This window comes from Oreochromis aureus, linkage group 7 (genome assembly GCF_013358895.1).
Source record: "Oreochromis aureus strain Israel breed Guangdong linkage group 7, ZZ_aureus, whole genome shotgun sequence".
Classification (NCBI taxonomy): domain Eukaryota; kingdom Metazoa; phylum Chordata; class Actinopteri; order Cichliformes; family Cichlidae; genus Oreochromis; species Oreochromis aureus.
This window is the reverse complement of record NC_052948.1, coordinates 3053046-3071926: the sequence shown is the minus strand read 5'-3', so window position 1 is coordinate 3071926 and position 18881 is coordinate 3053046. Positions and strand designations below refer to the sequence as shown.

Here is an 18881-nt window from a genome sequence, read left to right as displayed (position 1 = left end):
TGTGTGGATCACCCCTCTGAATCTTTGAATTCAGGTGTTTTCAGTCCTGTTGCCATAAGTGTATCGAATCAAACGCTCAGCCACAAAAATTTGTGAACAAATTAGTTGCTCTAAAAACCTCATGGAATTGAGTGTTGAGCAGTATAGGGTGTAAAAGTTGCTGCTGCTCTGCTGAGTCAGTGACTGCAGAGTTCCAAACCTCCCTTCCTCTCCACCTCCTCTCCTCTCCTCCTCTTGCTAAATTGTTATCATTATTGCTAATAATATTTCTGCCTCTCTCTTACAGGTGGTGTGCTGGAAATGCTCAGACTATAAAGCACCGCTTGAATACGATGGCAACAAAATGAACAAAGTGTGCAAGGACTGCCACTGCATCCTGACTGGAGAGGCGATAGCGGAGGGCAAGAAAAAGGGCATTCTTGAGGTGACTTTTCAGTGAATACATGAACTACGAGTTTGTTAGGAAGATAAACCTGATGTTGTCTAATACGAACCCTCATTTATATCAGTGAAGATAAGATGAATGACAAAAACAACAAAAACAAGACAATGTAAATCACACACGTGTCTATATATACATTACACATGCATACACATACATACACAAAGCTGTGAAACAGCTTCAACAATTTTAAAATTATAAGCTTGATGAAGGGTGATATTGTATGGCTGATGGATTAGACTACAATAGTTGTAGCTAACATACTTAAAAAAAGTGACCGTGCACTTGAAAGTTAAAATGGTAATGGGAGTAAACCGTCATGTGACAGAAATAACTTCAGCTGGCGTTCCTGGTTTTTTTTGTTGTTGTTTTTCTTTTGCTGATCTGTGCTCATTTTTGCAGATTGAAGCCGGTCAGTTTGCAGACAGCAGCATCATGTGTGGCTTCCTGCAGCACTCTGAGAAGAGCAAAATTTGGCAGAAGTGTTGGTGCGTCATCCCTGAGAAGGAGAGTCTGGTGCTTTACCTCTATGGAGCTCCACAGGTAAAACAACTACTTCGAGCCAAAAATATGATTAGATATGTTAATTTAGCAGACCATTTACAGTGAAGACCATCTTTTCTTTGACTTTCCTCTCAGGATGTAAAAGCACAGTGCACCATACCCCTGGTGGGTTATTCTGTGGACGATACCACCCGGCCCACAGACCCACCGGCAAGCTTCCGCATCTCTCAGTCCAAGTCCACCCACAACTTTGCTGCTGAGTCCGAGGAACTTAAGCAGCGCTGGTTGAAAGTAATTCGAGTGGCGGTGACGGGAGAGATACCGGAACGTCCCGAGACAAACGGCAGCAGCGTGTCAGATAACAACAACACGGAGGAAGCCAGCACTGATAACACATAAGGGCTTGTTTTCTACAAACAAACTGCTTTTGCACTTCTAAACATGCAAACTGCAGTTGGACTCTTCAAATAAAAAAATGGGATGTGCAGATTTATTCTGCATGCACAAAATACGAATACTTGCTATCCGTTCTGTCGTCGAATCTGTATCTTAAAGACAGCATGGGAAACAAAGTGCTGGATAAGCTGCCTCTCCTTGTGTCTCTCCTGTGTCTTTGTTAACGCCTGGATTTTCTCCTGCAAGATTCACTGCTAGAGCTGTGCTGGATTACTAACGGACACTTCTGATACAATCAACACTAGAACAGAGGGGCCTCAGGATAGATCACCTTCCCTCAAACAGGCACTATTAATGACAGCGCAAAATCACTCTCCATGGACTTGAGCCAGTGGACTACCGCAGACTTAACAAAGCACCCTGTGAGGATGTGAATCACAGCAGGAAAGGTGGTCCAACTAAGTTTGCTGGTGCTGTATTTCTCTGTACATGTACAGTATAAATGTTTGTTTTTTTCCCTAAATGAACAGTTTTGTTTTTATGTACAGACATTAGTCAGACTTTGTTTCTATTAAATAGAAAAACCTCTAAATGTGCTATAAAGAATTCACAGTATTTCCCCTTTTCTTTGGTTGAGATTGTTCCAAATCTGTAACAGTGATCATGTGGGTGGATAATGATGGTCCCATCTCTCCTCTTAAAAGCAAAAAAAAGTTTCAACCTTTTAATCTGAAACAAACTTACAGATGAAGCAACATTAACATGTAAAAATGGATTCCGTTAGAAGTAGAGTCCGATGGATACGGTTTTTAATCCTATGCCAATTTTAAATGGAGTGTATAATCCCAGTGTTGATATATAAGATAATATTTTTATATATGTCCAGTTACAGCAGTGTTTTTTCACAAAATAGTTACAACCTACTGTGAAGACTGTTTGACATGCTCGATGCATTTCTAAACCTCCCCCGAGCAACGTTATCTGCAAATGTAAATTTAGTTCTCATCCTGCGGTTACGTAGCTGTGATGGGCGAAAACACCAGTCGGTCCCAGAGATGGCTGAATCTAAAATGGCAGCTTTGTACACGACAGAGGTGTCAGCTTGTTCACAGGAAGAGAGGAGCAGGGATCATCATTATCCACGTGTCAGGGTTTCTGTTTGGCTGCATATGCAGCACAATCGGTATAGCAAGCTGGTGCAACGACTGTAAATGTGTTTTTAATGCTGTAATTCATTTTATTATTTAAAGTAATTTATAGACTACGCGAGCATGATCTGTTAAACCTAGGACAAATTTGTTTCCATGTGTCAGCTGAGGAGAGCATTAGGTACATCCTTTTTTATTTTAAGATTATTTTTTTCTTTTTCCACCGCCAACCCATGAAATGTGTCACAGAGATCAGTCACAGTCCACGATGGACTGTGGTGAGGAAATGTGCCTATATTTTCCACGGCGTTTTCATCCCCCCCGTGCTCAGTGCTGGTGCTCACCTCTCTGAACTATTTCCGCCCGCCCCCAGTCGCCTGTATTCAAATAAAAACTAAGAGCACAAAACTTCTGTCTGCTAGATCTGAATGTAAAAGCTAGATTTTTATGCGTCCTCTCGTCCCTTTCCCAAAGGTTTAAGAATCTACGCACTTTACAGTCTTATAAAGTGTACCTTCAAAGAAAATAAAAAGGAGATTAAATGACTGGTGGAGCTAGCTTTGTTGGTGCTAGAATGCCTCTGGTGTACAGTGTGTTTCAGTGTGACACTTGCCCACGTCTGTCAGCTATTGTGATGCTACTTTCACAAAGAGCATCTTGTTTTGGTTCCTGGTTTTGCTTCTCCTGATAAGAAGTTTGAAATGAGTAAACCCAGACATGCATGTAAAAATAGGTGAAGTCAGTTACTGGTGTTCAGCACAAGTGGTTGACGTCTTTGTGATGTGTGCGATAAGCTAAGCTGTTAGAAAAAAACCAAAAAAAGCAGCGTGAAAATGTCACTGTGAAGGAGTCAGAAGCTTGAAAAACATTTCTATTAATACAGTCTAATCAAATGTCAGCAGATGGTAACCTCGTCTTTACCCATTAAAAATAAAAGGTGCCCGTAGCCGCTGTCGTTTAGGTCATTTATGGTGCGAGGAAGGTGAGAACTAGACATTTAACAGATTTAGAAAAAAGTTTATTTTCACAAAAATCATCCGAACAAACAAAAAGAATATCAAATACAGTTTAACAAGTAAAAATTTCTTCTGCTTTTTCTTCTCCACATTCTCAATTCCTCAAACGGTGCTACACAGAGAACGTAAGCATGATCGAAATTGACACTACGAGTTATAGAAGAGGAAGGTCGGGTCAGTAGAAAGGAGTGATGTTGCCAGACATGACGTCCTTAGAAGTGTTCTGGTTTTGCCTGTTATGAAGGCAGAGGTTCAAACTGACTGAGAGAAGGTAATCAGATCTTGGCCAGTCTCAGCTTTTGGGCTGCCGCAGCAGGCCGCGGATCCTGCGGACCAGAGCCTGGATAAAAGTATAGCGAGAGCGGACCTGGCTGTACAAGCCCTCCACCTCCAGCAGCTTCCTCTGCAGCGCCTCCCCAAATCCTGCAGCCATGTCGCTTTTCAGCTGCACACAGACAAGGAAAAGAAATTAATTCTAGGCTAAAGGAAAAACTTGATGAAAATCTCCATTTAAAAAAAATGCTTATGGTTTAGGCCGAGGCTTAATGCATGCTAGGAAACTGCCCCAGAATGTACAACAGTGTACAAGAGGTACAACACATTTCAGTTTGCAGACTCATACCAGTTTACAGAAATTTCTTACCAGATCTAGATCTTGTTGGCTGACTCTGGATAGGCTTAGTCCTCGGCCTCCGCTGGCCTGCAGCCCGCCGAATGAGTCTAAAGAATATCAAGATACAGAAATGTTCATGTTTACTCAACCAGGGATCATACAGTGTCTATGCCACATCTGCTGTCAATAACCAAAAAGTGCAGTGAACCTATTATTGGGATATATTCTCTGTAACATGTGCCCCTACCATCTGCGAGGCGTGATCTGTATAAAGTGGATCCAGGCAGCAGCGAGTCTTTGGGGTCAGTGGGAATACAATGCAACAAGTAGTACTCCAGGTGACGCCACAACACGAATAAGCATGTCTCAATCACATCTAAGCAGGAGTCGGGTCAAGGCTGTCCACAGCTTCTCATGTGGCTTTTTTTTTTTTTTTTTTTTTTACATTTTTCTAATAACTCTTATCTGTGTAAGATAATCAAACACTATATGGCACAGAAATGATGGACAGAGGCAGTTTCAGCGTAGCATTTATCATTCCTGGTTTAATCTTCTTAATCCCATTTCTACAAATGTGTCTGCAAAGGATACAGGAGCACAAAGCCAGCAGCTTGGCTCTGTTGTTGATGAGCTGGACCAGTCGTCTCTTGGCCAGCAAGCTCCTCTGGACTGATGAGATTTTCTCCACTCCTCCTGGGCCTGAAACCAGGCCTTGGCACAACTACAGAGAAAAGGTGGTTAGAACTGACGGGAAAAAACGCTAACAATCAAAACTTATGCAGGATGTAAGTTTATTTGGTAAACTGACGGTGGTGAGGTTATATCTCTATATACACTGTTGCATCTATCTATTACCTCCTTGAGCTCCTCAGGTGGGAGCTGATCCAGGCTCTGAAGCTTTCCCAAGCTCTGCCTGTGACTTTGGTGGAACCGGAAGAAATCAGCAGCACTATTCTTGAGCAGGTACAAGACCAAACCAAGACTAGGGACCCGTGAGTAAGCCATCGATGGCACAGTGGATGAAAGGTCTTGAAAAGAGGAGGAAGAGTCTATCGTTAAACTGAAAGTTTTTCCATAAACCGGAAACTTCAGGAACACCACAAGCTTCTAAAACATTCCATAACCATAGGCTAAGCCACATTAAAGATTAACATGAGCCAAATCCTTATTCTTCATAAGTTAGGGTAGAATATCACTGACCAGTACGTGCTCCGTCCCTGCCAGCTGGCTCGCTGCCTGACGGGCTGAAGAGGCAGATGCTGAACTGAGCCTGGGCTGAGCTCTGCAGCAGGAGGGCCTGGCAGTACTCCATGATGTTAGCACAAACCTTGGGACAAAGGATAACCCTGATTACAGAGAGAAAACTCCAGACATTTCAGTGCCACTCTTGTGGATTTTGCCCCGAAGTGTCCACTCTACACTTGGAATACTTAGAATACAAATATGCTAACTGGGAAGTTGGCACTGAGAATAAACTTTACATCTCCAGTTTTACCACTTATAGAATAACCGTCAAACCTGTTGCATGGCCACCTCCATCTCTTCTCGTCGTTCTGCTGAGTCTCCAGGTGCAGAGATCTCAGCCTGTTTTAGCAACCTGTCCCGCTCACTTCCTGCCAGACGGCCGAGCAGAGACAGACATAGGCGCTAAAAAAAAAAAAAAAGAGAGAGACACATTGCCACTCATGCAAATCTCACACTGAAAAGTAGATGCAGAGGTTAAAGAGGGTTGGACAAGATAAAAGTGAAAGTTAGAACTTACAGGTTGGTATGTAATAAAAACTAAGGGCATCATCTGACCTGGAATCTGTTAATGTGACCTTGGAACTCCATGAGCGCAGCGCTGTTGACTTCTCCACCCATCTCAAGGGCACCTGAGACATCAAGTAGTTACTGAGTCACTGATTATAAACATGTGGTTCGCATATGGGTGATATAACATTAAAAGAGCTTTGTGCTTTCGGTTCAGTGTGACTGCCCAGCTTTGTACCTGGCAGAGCTGTTTTACTGATGATGCCAGTAAGCAGAGAAAGTTCCTGCAAAGCTCCCATACTGAGCTCCTGGCAGCGCAGCAGGGACTGAATGGTGTCTGCATGGACTATCAGCCACTGGAGAACCTGCACACAGATATTTGTTGTTACTTATTACTCACTTTCAAGTCAAAAATCAAACGCAACGATTCATTGAGTAACTCAGATAACTCCATTATTTAAAAAGAAAAAAATCACTTTGATCAGTTTTTGCTTTGATGCTTTGTTTATTCCACGACTCAGTGGGGCTCATTTGTCCCCATATAAGCGTGAGTGTTTCACCCACATTTGCAACTAGAAACAGACCTGCAACTGAAACTTCTCTAAAAGGCACACACGTGCATCAAACGTACCACATCATTAAGCCCATGCAGCCCCCAGGCTTTCAACAAAAACACTGATAACGCATCAGCAGGGGTGAAGATGATACGTCATGGTTTAACATGAATCGAGAGTCTGTCTACGCGGCAAAGAGCAAAGAGGGGGCGACGTTAAGGAGACCGTGAGCTCAGGTTTAGGGCCGCTTGTTCCTGTAATCACTGTTAAAACCTTTACTTGGGGAAAAAACTGGCAGGAGTCCTTAACCAAACCATCGTGTGTCACACCAAGGGAGAGCTTCGAAGCTGCTCCCATCTAAAATCTACAGTAAAGCTACAGAAGGTAAAATAAAAGCATGCGTATGAAGATGAACTGTTAGCTTAGTCTGATACAATGTTTGACCGGCAGTTTGCTGAAGGCTGCAGCAGGGGTGAATCTAAAGGGGGGTGTGGGGTGTACTAGACCATATTTCACTTCAAGGCTTTAATACCATTATTTTACAGATTTAGATTTATGTAAAATATACAAAACAGGAAAAATATTATATTAAGTTCATTACATTAATATTTAAGCAGATAAAAATGAAAGCTCACCCCCCCCCTCTCTCTCTCTCCCTCCCTCCACAGGGAAGTAAAATACACATGGGCTACTAAAAACTGAGCCACTAACCCGGGACTTTGTAGGCTGGACACTGAATCATTGTTAACATTATTATAAACATCTAAACCATCAGAAAGTTTTTTTTTTTTCCAGCAGCAGAAAACGTTGCATCAAAGTAGGACAAACCACAGAGAATGTTCACATGCTCGATTTTCATCATTGCAGTCATGAGATATTTCTTTAAAACCTCACACTCCCACGTGCACGAGTCATTAACACGATTAAGCAAACAGACACACACAAAAACGCATACACATGATCATATGCAAAATCAACCTAACCGAGAAGACGTCATTTTCTCTCTTTTAGCCTTCCAAGAAAACCGCGTGAAAACCATTTTATTTTAGGCTTTAGTTTAAGCTGCATGTATGGCTTATTTTGACTCAACTGTTCAGCATAGCTAATCCCACATAACCTTTTCCATTCTGCTATTTTAAATCTGTTTTATCTTTTATGTTTCATGATTTTGTAAATGCCCCCCGCCACCATGAGGAGCTGCTTTCAGCTGCTCTTTTTACCTTCTGCTGTGTCAACAGTGTCCTTGTTCAGCATGTTCTGAAAGGTGCTATTTTAAATAACATGTTTCATGATTGCTTTTTATTTTTCTGCTGTGTACAGTGTTTGAAAAACATGTATTATTTTTTGGTGCATTTTTGAAAAAACAAAAAAAGGAAAGAAAAATTACAACTATTGCAATTTCTAAAATAGAAACCAATGAGCAATTCATTTTGAAAGACTTTTGAAAATCTGCCTTATTAATGGGCAATAACATACGATGTCTTACCTGATAACTCAATAACTGATCGAATAATCAATTACTAAAATTTGGATTATTACAGCCCTACATTCAGCCGAGCAAAAGATCAACCAAACCAGAACAGGAAATCAAATAATAAACACAGACACATGACAATATTTGAAATGACAAAGCTCAGGTCTAACAACGTTAGACACCTACTTGTGCTGCCCCCTGCTGGTGATTTATGGAGGTGGAAGTCAGAATCACTTGAAAGAGCCTTAAAGTTGGTAAAAGAATCTGTCTGTAACGGTCCATAGGGCTGGGGATGAAGCCTGATGGGTCCCTCATCACCCTGCAATCCAAAGAGGAACAGATGCAAACATAAGGGAAACTAGAAATATAGATTTCAACAGCTCAAGTTTTCTGAATAAAGGGGAGAGTTGTTTTAAAAAGGGATATAAGATGTTTACATATCAAATATAAGAACTTTTTAAAAAAGACAGCTATTCCTGTCACTCTCTCCTCCCATCCCCACATCCATACCTGTGTGCGTCGCTGTCGGGCACCATGTCAAACACCTGACACTCCATCAGCTGTGCCACCAGCCCACAGCGCAACAGCTCCACGGCTCCCTGCCCCGTCTTAGCCACACGAGTCAGCAGAGCCTAAACACGGAAACAAGTTTGTAGCTTCACAATCTTCCACTCACTGAGGCTGGTGTGTTCAATTTTAGAAACTAAATACTGAAAACTGGCTCCTCACCATCTTGCTTTCAAAGATGTAGAGTGGTTTGAGGAGGGGTGGCTGGGGTGTGAGCAGGCTCTGTAGCGCCACATCATCCTGCCTCAAGCTCTCCACCAACGACCGCAGGTAGCCACTGTTGCAAATATACAGCAGCCACTGATTCTGACGGTCAATTGACAGGATACGGTCCAGCACGGCCATGGCCAGCATCTGACAGGGGGCGGGGCGGCAGAATACTTGTTAGGCTTGGTTAACGTTAAAACAGAGAGGTGTTGAAAGAAGCAGAAGATACTTGGTATTCCAGAAAAGTATGTTACGATGCATCAAGATTGGGGGCAAAGAAAAAAAAAAGAAAAAAAAAATCACCAAGAGGCTGAAATAGGCAGAGAAAGCTTCATGTAGGTTAACTCTTACCCTGCTAATTTCATGGCCGTCACAGGCATCTCGACACACAACCTCCATGAGAGCCTTGCCGTAACTCTCGATGATCGCAAGGTTCTCCCTCTGCAGTTTAGAGAAACCATCTTCAGGAGCTGTGAGACGTTCCCACATTGCTTTGCCTGCTGCAAACACAAAGACATTTTCTCAGACAAACCCACAGTTCCTTTGAAATGATACTAACAGACAGTATATGTCAGAAAATACTAACAATGACTTTTTTGTAAAATAAAAAGAGGTCCAAAAGGACTCTCTTATTATAACATGCAGTGTGTGATTGCTTCTGTGTTGTACCTGTCTGCAGAGTGTCCGGTTCTTCAGGTTTCTGGGCAATTTGTAGATAATACAGCAGAGAGCCATACAGGTGAGCACGCAGACGCTGATATCCGCCTCCTTAAGGTGCGAAAGACATTACAAAAACGTATTAGGATCAAAGTTGATCCTGAAAAGTTTCCCCATGTGAGAAATGTGGGTTTATGAGTCACTAACCAGTAGAAAGTATAAAGTCCAGCAGCTTGCGCAGGATCAGGTGCAGGGCAGAGTTGGCGATTGACGCAAAGCCAGAGGATGCTTCTAATCCCACCCCCTGCTGCTGCTCAGACAGCACTGATTGGCTGAGGTGAGCCGTCAGTGTGAAGACCGCTCCGGCAACAATGGGCATCAACTCTCCTGCTGCATCCTCTGATAACACCTAGACAAAGCACAGTTACAAAACCTTGAGTGCATAAATTACACAAGTATTGAACACTGAGACCAGTTCCTTATTGGACAGGACTGGATATTACTGCTACACTGACATGATCACTGACCTTATCGTGCAGGTCCAGCAGCAGATCCCTGATGATTAGCTGCCGCTCATCAGCAGGTATCAGATCAGCTGGGCAGGCAGTCAGCAGCGTCTCCACCAGACTCCTCCAGGACTGCAGCGCATGCCGCTTTGCACTCAGGCTCCGACGGACACGGTTACGTTCCACCACTTGCTGCAGGATTGAGTTCACCTCCTAAGGCAAAGGAAACAGCAATGGAATGGAATTACAGCTTTCAGCTAAAATTACAGGACGTCAGTTTGTGACTTTCACTCACTTCCATTAACAGAGGCCTCTGTCCAATCGCTGCCATTCCTTGCAGCGCGTTCACCTCAGCGACCAGCACTCTGTGAAGCAACTGTAAGGAAAATGAAAACCAACTTCAGAGGCTGAAACAACACATCAGATCAAGAAAATGCATTAGGCATCGTATCTGGAAACGTACCTTAACGTTGCACACAGTATGTCCCTGCTCATTGACATGCTCACAGTTGGAGATCACCTGCTCTATCTGAGTGCGTTCAAAGAAGTCCAGCTGCAGCAGCTCAGGCATATCCTGGCTGAAATCAATGGCATCCAGCACGCTCAGTAACTTCCTGCGCACTGATGATGAAAAGCGAGACAATCTGGGGTCATTCTTAAAATCTCCTCACATATATTCTTCTAATAGTTTTCTAAATTTGAAGGTGGACTTGTGACACGAACCTTTAGAAACTGTGTCAAAATGCAGAAAACCGCTGACTGATCTAGTCTCGTCTTCCATGCCAGATTCCCCATCTGCTAAAAATGTAAAAAATAAAAAGGTTTTAGGTGCATATTCAATTCAATTCAATTTATATAGCGCCAAATCACAACAGCAGTCGCCTCAAGGCGCTTTATATTGTACAGTAGATACTGTAGATACATATTGTAAATTTCCTTTGCAATAAACAGGACTGTCAGCTGTGAGGGCTTGAGAGTTTTCTAAAAGGATCCTTTAAGCTTTTATTTACAGCCATGGAAAGTATAGAGCAACTTTCCTTTACCTGCATGCTGAGCGTGTGGCTGGTCATCCAGCAGGAGGCTGACAAGGCGCTGTGTATGGGAACGCTGGCGATTGAGTGAGGTCACTCTCAGCTCAATTGCAGCTGTTTTCATGAGCCAAGACATCTGGGAGAGGGCAGCAATCTGGTTACCTGAGGAGAAGGAAGAGAACAAAAATCCTCCAGTGTTTTCTGTCCATTATTTCCTCCCTACATGGATACACAACAACTCATTTCAAATGAATGCTACTGCTTTGTTGGTAAAACGCCTTTAATTTAACAAAGTTAGCAGGGATTCTGAGCTCACTTGGCAGGATGAAGGGTAGATGTTGCAGGTGTGAGAACAGGAAATCCTGACTGGTCCTCAAATAGCGCATTGTGGGTCCAGATGTGTCTGGACAAGCACACAGCTGGTAGATCACCTGAGAGAGAAAGAAAACCAGACAAACACAAAGAAATTAGAAATATTCTGTAACATAAAATCCTCTTGCTAGCTGTGATACATCTCTCACTGCAGAGATTGTGCCTCATTTAAATACTACCTGGTAGCAGAGCTCAGCCAGGTGCGGGGCCTGCTGTGTGAGCGCAGGTCCCGATCTTTTCTCTGTGCCTCTCTGCAGCCGACTCAGGATGGCGTGCAGGCAGCTACGTGGGCACCCTAACACACCTGTAAGACAAACACACTTAAATCATCGGATTTTCTTTCCATTTAATGCATAAAAGGTTCAAACAGTGTTAAACATCATAACTGCGACCAAAATGAACATATTCACTGTAAAGACCAAACTCTCACCCGGGTCCTGGAGATTGGTTGATGACACAGGCTTCTTGACTTCATAGCCCAAAAGATAAAGGGCCAGATTTGGTGCCTTCAACTCCAAAGACGTAATGAGCAGGTTCAAAATATGGATCTGGGTTTCATGTCGGATCCTTGCCACCTTCTTTTGTGAGTCTATGTCTGAAAGTTAGTATTTAAGGCGGAAATTAGGAAGTCTGAGTGTGACAGTTTTAATAATTGATAAGTAAAGATCGTCTCACCATCTTTCTCTGTGCCCTCCTCTGCATCTTCATTGTCCAGACACTCCACAAAGCCTGCCATGAGCTTGTGACTTACAGCCTGAAGCGGAGATGTTTAAATTAATGTCTGCTTTAACACAGCTAACACTTACATGCACACAGTAAAAACACCCCAAGGTTTCATGAAACCTGTTCCAAGTCATCCTGAAAATTTCAATACTGTTCAAGCCGTTTTCCTTACACAGATCTAATTTACTAATATATACTGAAAGACAAACTTGGACGTGCCTGGTCATGTGTGAAGTCTCCCACCAGCCTAATCTGAATGTTTGGGTAGTTGGCGATGCGACGCAGAATCTTGGCGCTCTGGAAGGCGGCCTCTGGGTTTGAGCTGCTGTGGTAAAGATACCTGCCAAAGACAAACGGCAGAGTTCATAACTGTGCTGCAAAGACTCTGAGTTACAAGCTTTAGTGAATAGCCAAAATTAATACAAAGTGAACGAGGACCAAAAAAAGCCAAAAACAAAAATACATTACAGTTCAAACATTATTTTAAAAAAGTAAAAAATTAAAAAAATGATGTGTTTACCTCGCAATGTTGACAATGTGATCAGCCCTTCTGGTTTGAGGGCTGACGCCTTGGAGGAGCTGCTCCAGGGGAGAAACCAGCAGAGAGGCCTGGCTCTCCCTAAGAAGATCCATGAACACTGCTTCCTTCTGCAGAGCCAAGTCCAAAAGGCACAAGCAGTGCAACACTGCTGACTCCAAGTGCTTTTTACCTGTAAGGGCAGAGTGATGCACTCTTCTGTCAGAACAAAGACACAAATACACAAGTTCTCTCCATTTCCCTGACAGCAGTGCATGCTTTCTCACCGGGGAAAGGTGCATAGGTGTCCAGCTGGCGGACCCCCTCCTCCAGCAGGCTGAGGCAGAGTGCCAGCATGGGCGAGTCATTGAGCAGGTGGAACATGATGCTGTGGCCCGGAGGCTTATGGGCCGGGACCTGCTCACCCTGCAGTTCCACAATCTCCTGGACAAAGTCAGATGGCTGGGGCTCGTAGTCCCGCAGCAGCTTGTGGAACACCTCGAGGACAGAGTCAGCTACCTCCCACTGGGAGATGGCAACGAAATGAAAGGGGGGGGGCAAAATGAGCAGATTTACACACAGTTAGAAGTGAATCTATGTTTCGTGTCTACACCTTGATGCTAGGAGGGAGCATTACCTTCTCAGCAGGGCGACGATATGCTCTGGTGGGGAAGGGGAGGAACACAGAGTCACGCAAGAAGTTCAAGTAGGGCTGAAAGCCGGGCACACGCAACCCTGCTCCTAAATTAACGGGCAGGCTTCCCTCCACCAGCGTGCTGATCAGGTGGCAGAAAGATCGTGTCAGTGGGTACTCCTCACAGCTCGACTCGATCTCATTCAGCTCCACCTGATGGCCATGAAAATAATTCACAAAGTTTGAGTCACGTCCCTTTTTTTACAGGATGTTTAGCGATCAGTCAAATTAAAGTAAAACTTTTAGTCTCCAGCTGTTTTACTAATCTATGATGCAGATCTGTAACGGGCCAATTACAGCTGAACTGCTCGGAGCGCTAATTTTGTAAACAGAAGAACATTTAAAGACAAATCACACCAATAACCTGTCTGCACTGTTTTTCTTTACAACAAGACAGGCTTAAACGTCACCCTCTGACCGTTACACTTGCTGAAGAGAAAAGAACTAAACAAAAACAACTAAATTCTCACCTCTATCCCTGCTGCTTGTCTCTGTCCAGGGGCTCGCACCGTCTGAAGGATCTGTTTGACAAGAAATGAAAAATTAACAAAACAGGAAGCTTCAAAACACAAAGTTACAGATAAAAACACAAGAGTGACGCTGTTTTGTTTTCCGGAAATTAGGTTTTAAGAAATGGCCGCAATCATGAGGACTGGACATTTGCATGTTTACAACATCTTATAGTCATTTCAGTGGTGAGAGTATCGGTGTCTCCTGACAGCTTTAGTGCAGAAATTAAGCTTAACATGTAGAGAAATATTGTGAGAGTAGAAAGGGAGTCTGTGACTTTCTGATATTATCAGAATTCATATTTTATTTGCACATGACAAACAATGTTGACCCTATTAGTGTAAACTCATGTCATTTTTAATAAAAATAAAACATTGTTCTGTTTTACCTGCGTGTACTCCAGCGACTGCCAGAGCGAAGCAGCGATCTCTGGTGACTTTCCAAACGCTGCCAGGCAGTGCAGGAGCTCAGCTTTCAGGACGGGAGGAACGCTGCACTGAAGCAATCCCAACATCACGACAACTGGGGTCCACTGGGGATGCTCGCACAAGGCCAGTCGAGCATTTTCACTCTAGAGAAGACAGAAATAAACATCTGACTTTGTGGTATTTTACACCTAAATAGCAGCACAAATTCATGCCTGTTGTGGCATACCCATGTGATGATGGTGGTGAGCAACTGCAAAAACGAGGTAAGTCCTTCCATCTCTCTTTGGGTGATGCCCCTGAGTGGCGGGTGGCGGTAGTGAGCCGAATCTGGATTTGGGAGGTCTCGTCGCAGGTTTTCATGGTAGAGCATGAGCGAGTGAAAAAAATGTTCCCAGGACACCGGGCTGCCTGAAACTCCCTGGATGTTGTCACCTGAACAAAATTAGTATGCATTAGAGAACACTACAGTACACGCTGATAAGGTTTTTGATTTAATAATAATCATACATAAAAATGAACCCAGACAATATTCTAATGGTGTAAATAAAAATATTTAAATGTTGTTTTGTTTAAAAAAAAAAAAAAAAACACTTATCATTATCATTATTATTATTATTATTATTATTACAACATAATGAAGTTCCTTTTGTGGAAAGGCTTAACTTCAAATCGAATTTGTATTGATTTCAACTAAAATATCACTAAAATAAATAAATAAATAAATTCTATAAAGCAATTTAGTCTTACTGTGTGCCGCCCCATTGGTCTTAAGCAGGCTGAAGCAGTAATGAGCACACTGAGGGCCATTGGCAAGTCCTTTTAACATACGGAGATAGGAGATGTATAGGGTGGATGGCAGAAGGTCTCCCATCTGACGTACAAACTTGGACAAAACCACCTATGTCAAAAATCACAAAATATAAAAACACCTTAAAAAAAAAAAAAAAAAGAAAAAAAAAAAGGAAGAAGCAGCAACGGACACACACACCCCTCCTCCCCAAATCTAAATCAATTGGACAATCAGTAACAGTAGTCACGAAAACATAAACCCTACCTGTTTATGTGGAGGTCTTTGCAGGGCCATTCCCAGATAAGAACCCTGCAGGGAGGTGTGTTGAAGAGACTCCGTCGGACACCAGAACTCCAAACCCAGCTCTAATCCAAATGGGTCCTTGCTGTAAAACTCCCCTATCTGAAAAGACAAACCAAAAATTCTCATCGATCAGTAATTGTTCTTTGGGTAATAAAAGGTTAGAGGTAATATTGCCTTATATGTATATAAGGATATAAAAAAAAAAAAAAAAAAAGGCTAACCAGGATCATGAGGTGGTCCAAGTCCTTTCGCAATGACGATGGAAGCTCGCTGTCCATCTGTAAGGACATGTGCACGAGGCGGGCATCCTCATCGGCACGGTTACGAAGCTGCTTCACCTGCAAAAAGCCAAAATACGCTTGTTACATATTTTAATTAAGACGCAAAAATAAATAAATAAATGAACCGTGATAATTACAGAATGTTGAACCTGATAAGTTAAAAACCATATTATAGTTTTACATGTCAGTCTTAAGTTAAAAGCACGCACCTGCAGCATCTCTTACCTTCATTGGCATAAGAGCCAGAAAGTCTGTGATGAGTGAATGGACGCGGCGGATGTAAAACTCTTCCTGGGAAAAACTCTCACATCCCAGCATGCCCTCTTTCATAAACAAGAAGACATCGCCCAGGAGAGCCTGATCAGCCAGAGCCTCATCTGCCTCAGTGAACTCAACCAGTGCTGCACAAAAATGCACGTACAATAACATGAAATGGCTGTTATCTCAGAAAACTTAAGAATCAGAAGGTGATTTTTAATGGAGACTCGAGGAATGCAGTACTTACCAGAGCCCTGTGGCAGCTGGGAAAGGACTCTCAGCGACAGAGCCCACGCCAGTCGACACACGGCCTGCAGCCCCGGAAGCTTCCATGGTTGGCTGTCCATCAGGCGACTGTGCACTGCAGACACATACTGCCTTTCTGTCAGCAATGGAAGTGCCTGGAGCAAATCTGGAGGAAAACACATGCAGGCAGTTGATTATTGGAATCAGTGATTTCAACAGGAAAAAAAGAAAGAAAACCAAAACCATCAACACGAACTTACCATCTCTATCTTCAGTCCCCTGCTCTATAAAACTGACATCCAAGCAGTAGAGCAGTGCCATAACCAGAGCCAGGTTAACACTGTCCAGTGAGCCATCAGCCTGAGCTGTAACTGTCTCCAGGTGGCCAATGAGTGCCAGAGTGTCATCTTTTGACAGGGGTGATTGGCAGGTCCATGAAAACAGGCTGTCTGCAAGCGCCTGTCGGCATTCCTTGATGAGGTCTGCAACCTGGTGACAGATGCAGAAACTGCATGTAATCCATATTTTCCATAATCCACTCTGCATTCCTACACTCTATGTTTCTATTTGAGCTGTGTTGAGAAAATTAGTGGCACTGCATTGTTCCTTTAACACTGGAAAAACAAAACAAAGCAATCTGAAGATTTATATCTTTGGTTAAAATTTATACAAAAGATTACTTCACACCTCCTTCCTGTGCTTTTCGTTGCCCAATCCGCGTTCTTTCTGCAGTCGTTCAAACTCACGCGTCACGCTTATCTCTGACACCAAAGTTAGGATGCGTTTGGTCAGACCTTGGCTCATGAGCTCATCTGTAAATCGTGTTGTCAGAGCCACCAGCTCTCCACTGAAGGTGAAAACAAATAACATTGTCAAACATAAGATTCAAATAGAATAGAATAGAATAGAATAGAATAATCCTTTAATTGTCCCACAAGGGGAAATTTGGATGTAACAGCAGCAAGAAAGACACATATACAAACAAAAAGTACACAGGACACAGAACATTCACATCAAGGACAATGGTTACCAAAAAAATACAAGCAGGACAAAAACACCTTCCTCATACGGGACTTTAACAGCATTTATCAATGTTTCATTGTACTACTTTTAGACACCGTTATTACCTAAGATCCAGGGTGAAGGTCTTGCCCTGTCGTGACTGAATGAGCGTGCGCAGAGAGTTGGCCATACAAAGTTTTCCATCCCAGTAAAGTAACACGGCCACTAGGCCTCGTGTCAGTCCTGGAAAATAGGGCTGCTGCTGTTCACCTGGAGAGAGATGATTACATAAAAGAAACAGAGCTCAATCTCAGTGTTTGATCAGGACAGTCCATACACTACAACCTGCTACACAACTACAGTGATACTTTACCTATAAGATGAAATGGAAATAATTATGCTGGATAAAGTTGGGGATTTTTTTCCTTCATGTTACCTGCCAAGAGAAGCTCCAAAGCTGCCAACTCTCCAATGTCAAAGAGATCACTGAGGATGAAAGCCTCTGTCAGAAGCTGTTCTGGAAGGAGCCGTGACCCCTGCTGACCTTGGATGGCGATGCCTTCTGTGCTGGCTTTACGCACTTTCTCTCTTTGCTCTGCACTTTTTGGCTAAAAATGAAGAGAAGACAAGACGCTGTTAATATCAGAGTCTCGGAGGACAGACTGTAACTACAAGCTACACATTGGGGAAAAAAAACAACAAAAAAAAAAAACACCCGTGACCTGCATGTGTGAGAAATGACAGTGTTTTAAATTACCCATTCATGCCATCTTACCGGGTTCTTAAAAAGTGACAGAAAGTGAGGTTTGTGTTTCTTCAGCTGTAGGTCTAGGAGGTGAACACTCTCGGGCTGTCTCCTTAACACAGCTCCGTCCACTGTCTCCCAGAGCTCTTTCAGCGGCCCCCACAGACTGGCTCCTGAGGTTGTAAATAAGCTTTCAGATGTCTTGGGCCGTCACACAAGTATGCAAACAACTAATTTCTAGTCATTTCGAGTTAATTTGTTATAACCATGCTTGTTAACACCACTGCGGCATTTTGCACAGCACTATAAAAGATTCCAGAAGTATAGTACAGACACTTCTTTGCCTCCCCCGAGTTGTTAGTTTCAGTTTTATTTCAAGCCGGTCGGCTGATCTATCAGACAAGTCTTGTCATCCCTCCCTGTTATTTCAGGTTTAATGTGGGAATTAGTTCGGTGTAAATGAGTAAAACTAATTTGTTATTTAACCTCAACTAACTTAACGTCTATTTGCTATGGGTAAGGCTAAGCTATGTTAGCCTGACAGACCCAACAACATGTGGTCAAAACATATCATAATCGACAAATCTGCGGCCAAGAAGCGCATATATCTGCGCTTCTATGCATAACAGAGGTTGAGATTTGATGCAATAACTAAACAAAATCCAATTATTTAATAAAATATACACCCTTACCCGAATTTACCGCCATCTGCGCCGCCATGATACGCTCACTAAGTTGGACAGAAGCTTCTGGGTTTGTGCCGGTGTGAAATTTAAAACAATCAATTCTGTAACGCTTTGGTCACTTTTAGTGAACAACGAATCTATCAGTCCTAATTTAATGTCCTCGCTGGTTAGTTGAGTAGATTAAATATCTTAGAAGATTTCATGGTTATGTGGGCTCTTTTCAGGCGGGGTCCTCCGAATGATGGCCCCGTCTCAATTAGCAACTATGGGAATTGTAGTTCTTGTAAGCTAAAGCGTTTAAGGCATTTAATTAAATCTACAATCTGTAAACTTAAAAAAAAAAATAATTAAAAAATAAAATATTTTTAGGAGACTTATATAAAGCAATACTTGAAAAAAATATGCAACTAGAAATAGTTCCGAAAAAAAACAAAACACAAGCGGAACCATGAGTTTGAG

The 18881-nt window shown here is 42.8% G+C and overlaps 2 protein-coding genes across 5 annotated transcripts in view; one reads left to right on the top strand and one right to left on the bottom strand.

The window, feature by feature from the left end:
* fgd4a (FYVE, RhoGEF and PH domain containing 4a) overlaps nt 1-3036 on the top strand; it is a 44060-nt gene extending 41024 nt beyond the window's left edge. The window contains exons 16-18 of the mRNA XM_031725977.2: nt 287-424; nt 845-985; nt 1082-3036. Coding sequence (XP_031581837.2) covers nt 287-424; nt 845-985; nt 1082-1345 — 543 coding nt within the window. The 3' untranslated portion in view covers nt 1346-3036. The remainder of the gene's footprint in view (nt 1-286; nt 425-844; nt 986-1081) is intronic.
* A 454-nt stretch (nt 3037-3490) lies between these two features.
* On the bottom strand, nt 3491-18618 carry nup205 (nucleoporin 205). Of its 4 annotated transcripts, none has more exons than XM_031725974.2 (42): nt 18429-18618; nt 17767-17909; nt 17428-17599; nt 17117-17261; nt 16677-16836; nt 16250-16478; nt 15991-16155; nt 15711-15886; nt 15426-15542; nt 15166-15303; nt 14859-15009; nt 14338-14543; nt 14072-14254; nt 13644-13694; nt 13117-13326; nt 12767-13004; nt 12483-12672; nt 12182-12302; nt 11915-11993; nt 11670-11834; nt 11419-11543; nt 11184-11298; nt 10880-11029; nt 10560-10634; nt 10300-10457; nt 10132-10212; nt 9858-10049; nt 9538-9739; nt 9343-9441; nt 9025-9173; nt 8629-8820; nt 8410-8531; nt 8086-8218; nt 6110-6236; nt 5920-5993; nt 5638-5766; nt 5320-5446; nt 4975-5147; nt 4711-4840; nt 4367-4495; nt 4150-4226; nt 3491-3951 (listed from the first exon to the last, which is right to left on the bottom strand). In XM_031725974.2, the coding sequence occupies exons 1-42, from the start codon at nt 18454-18456 to the stop codon at nt 3799-3801; spliced, it is 5979 nt and encodes a 1992-aa protein (XP_031581834.2). In that variant the 5' UTR covers nt 18457-18618; the 3' UTR covers nt 3491-3798. The 4 variants fall into 4 exon arrangements, with proteins under 4 accessions (XP_031581834.2, XP_039471701.1, XP_031581835.2 ...); XM_039615767.1 differs by having other exon boundaries at nt 9025-9170; nt 18429-18456; XM_031725975.2 differs by having other exon boundaries at nt 10560-10631; nt 18429-18456.
* Between the last annotated feature and the right edge of the window lie 263 nt (nt 18619-18881).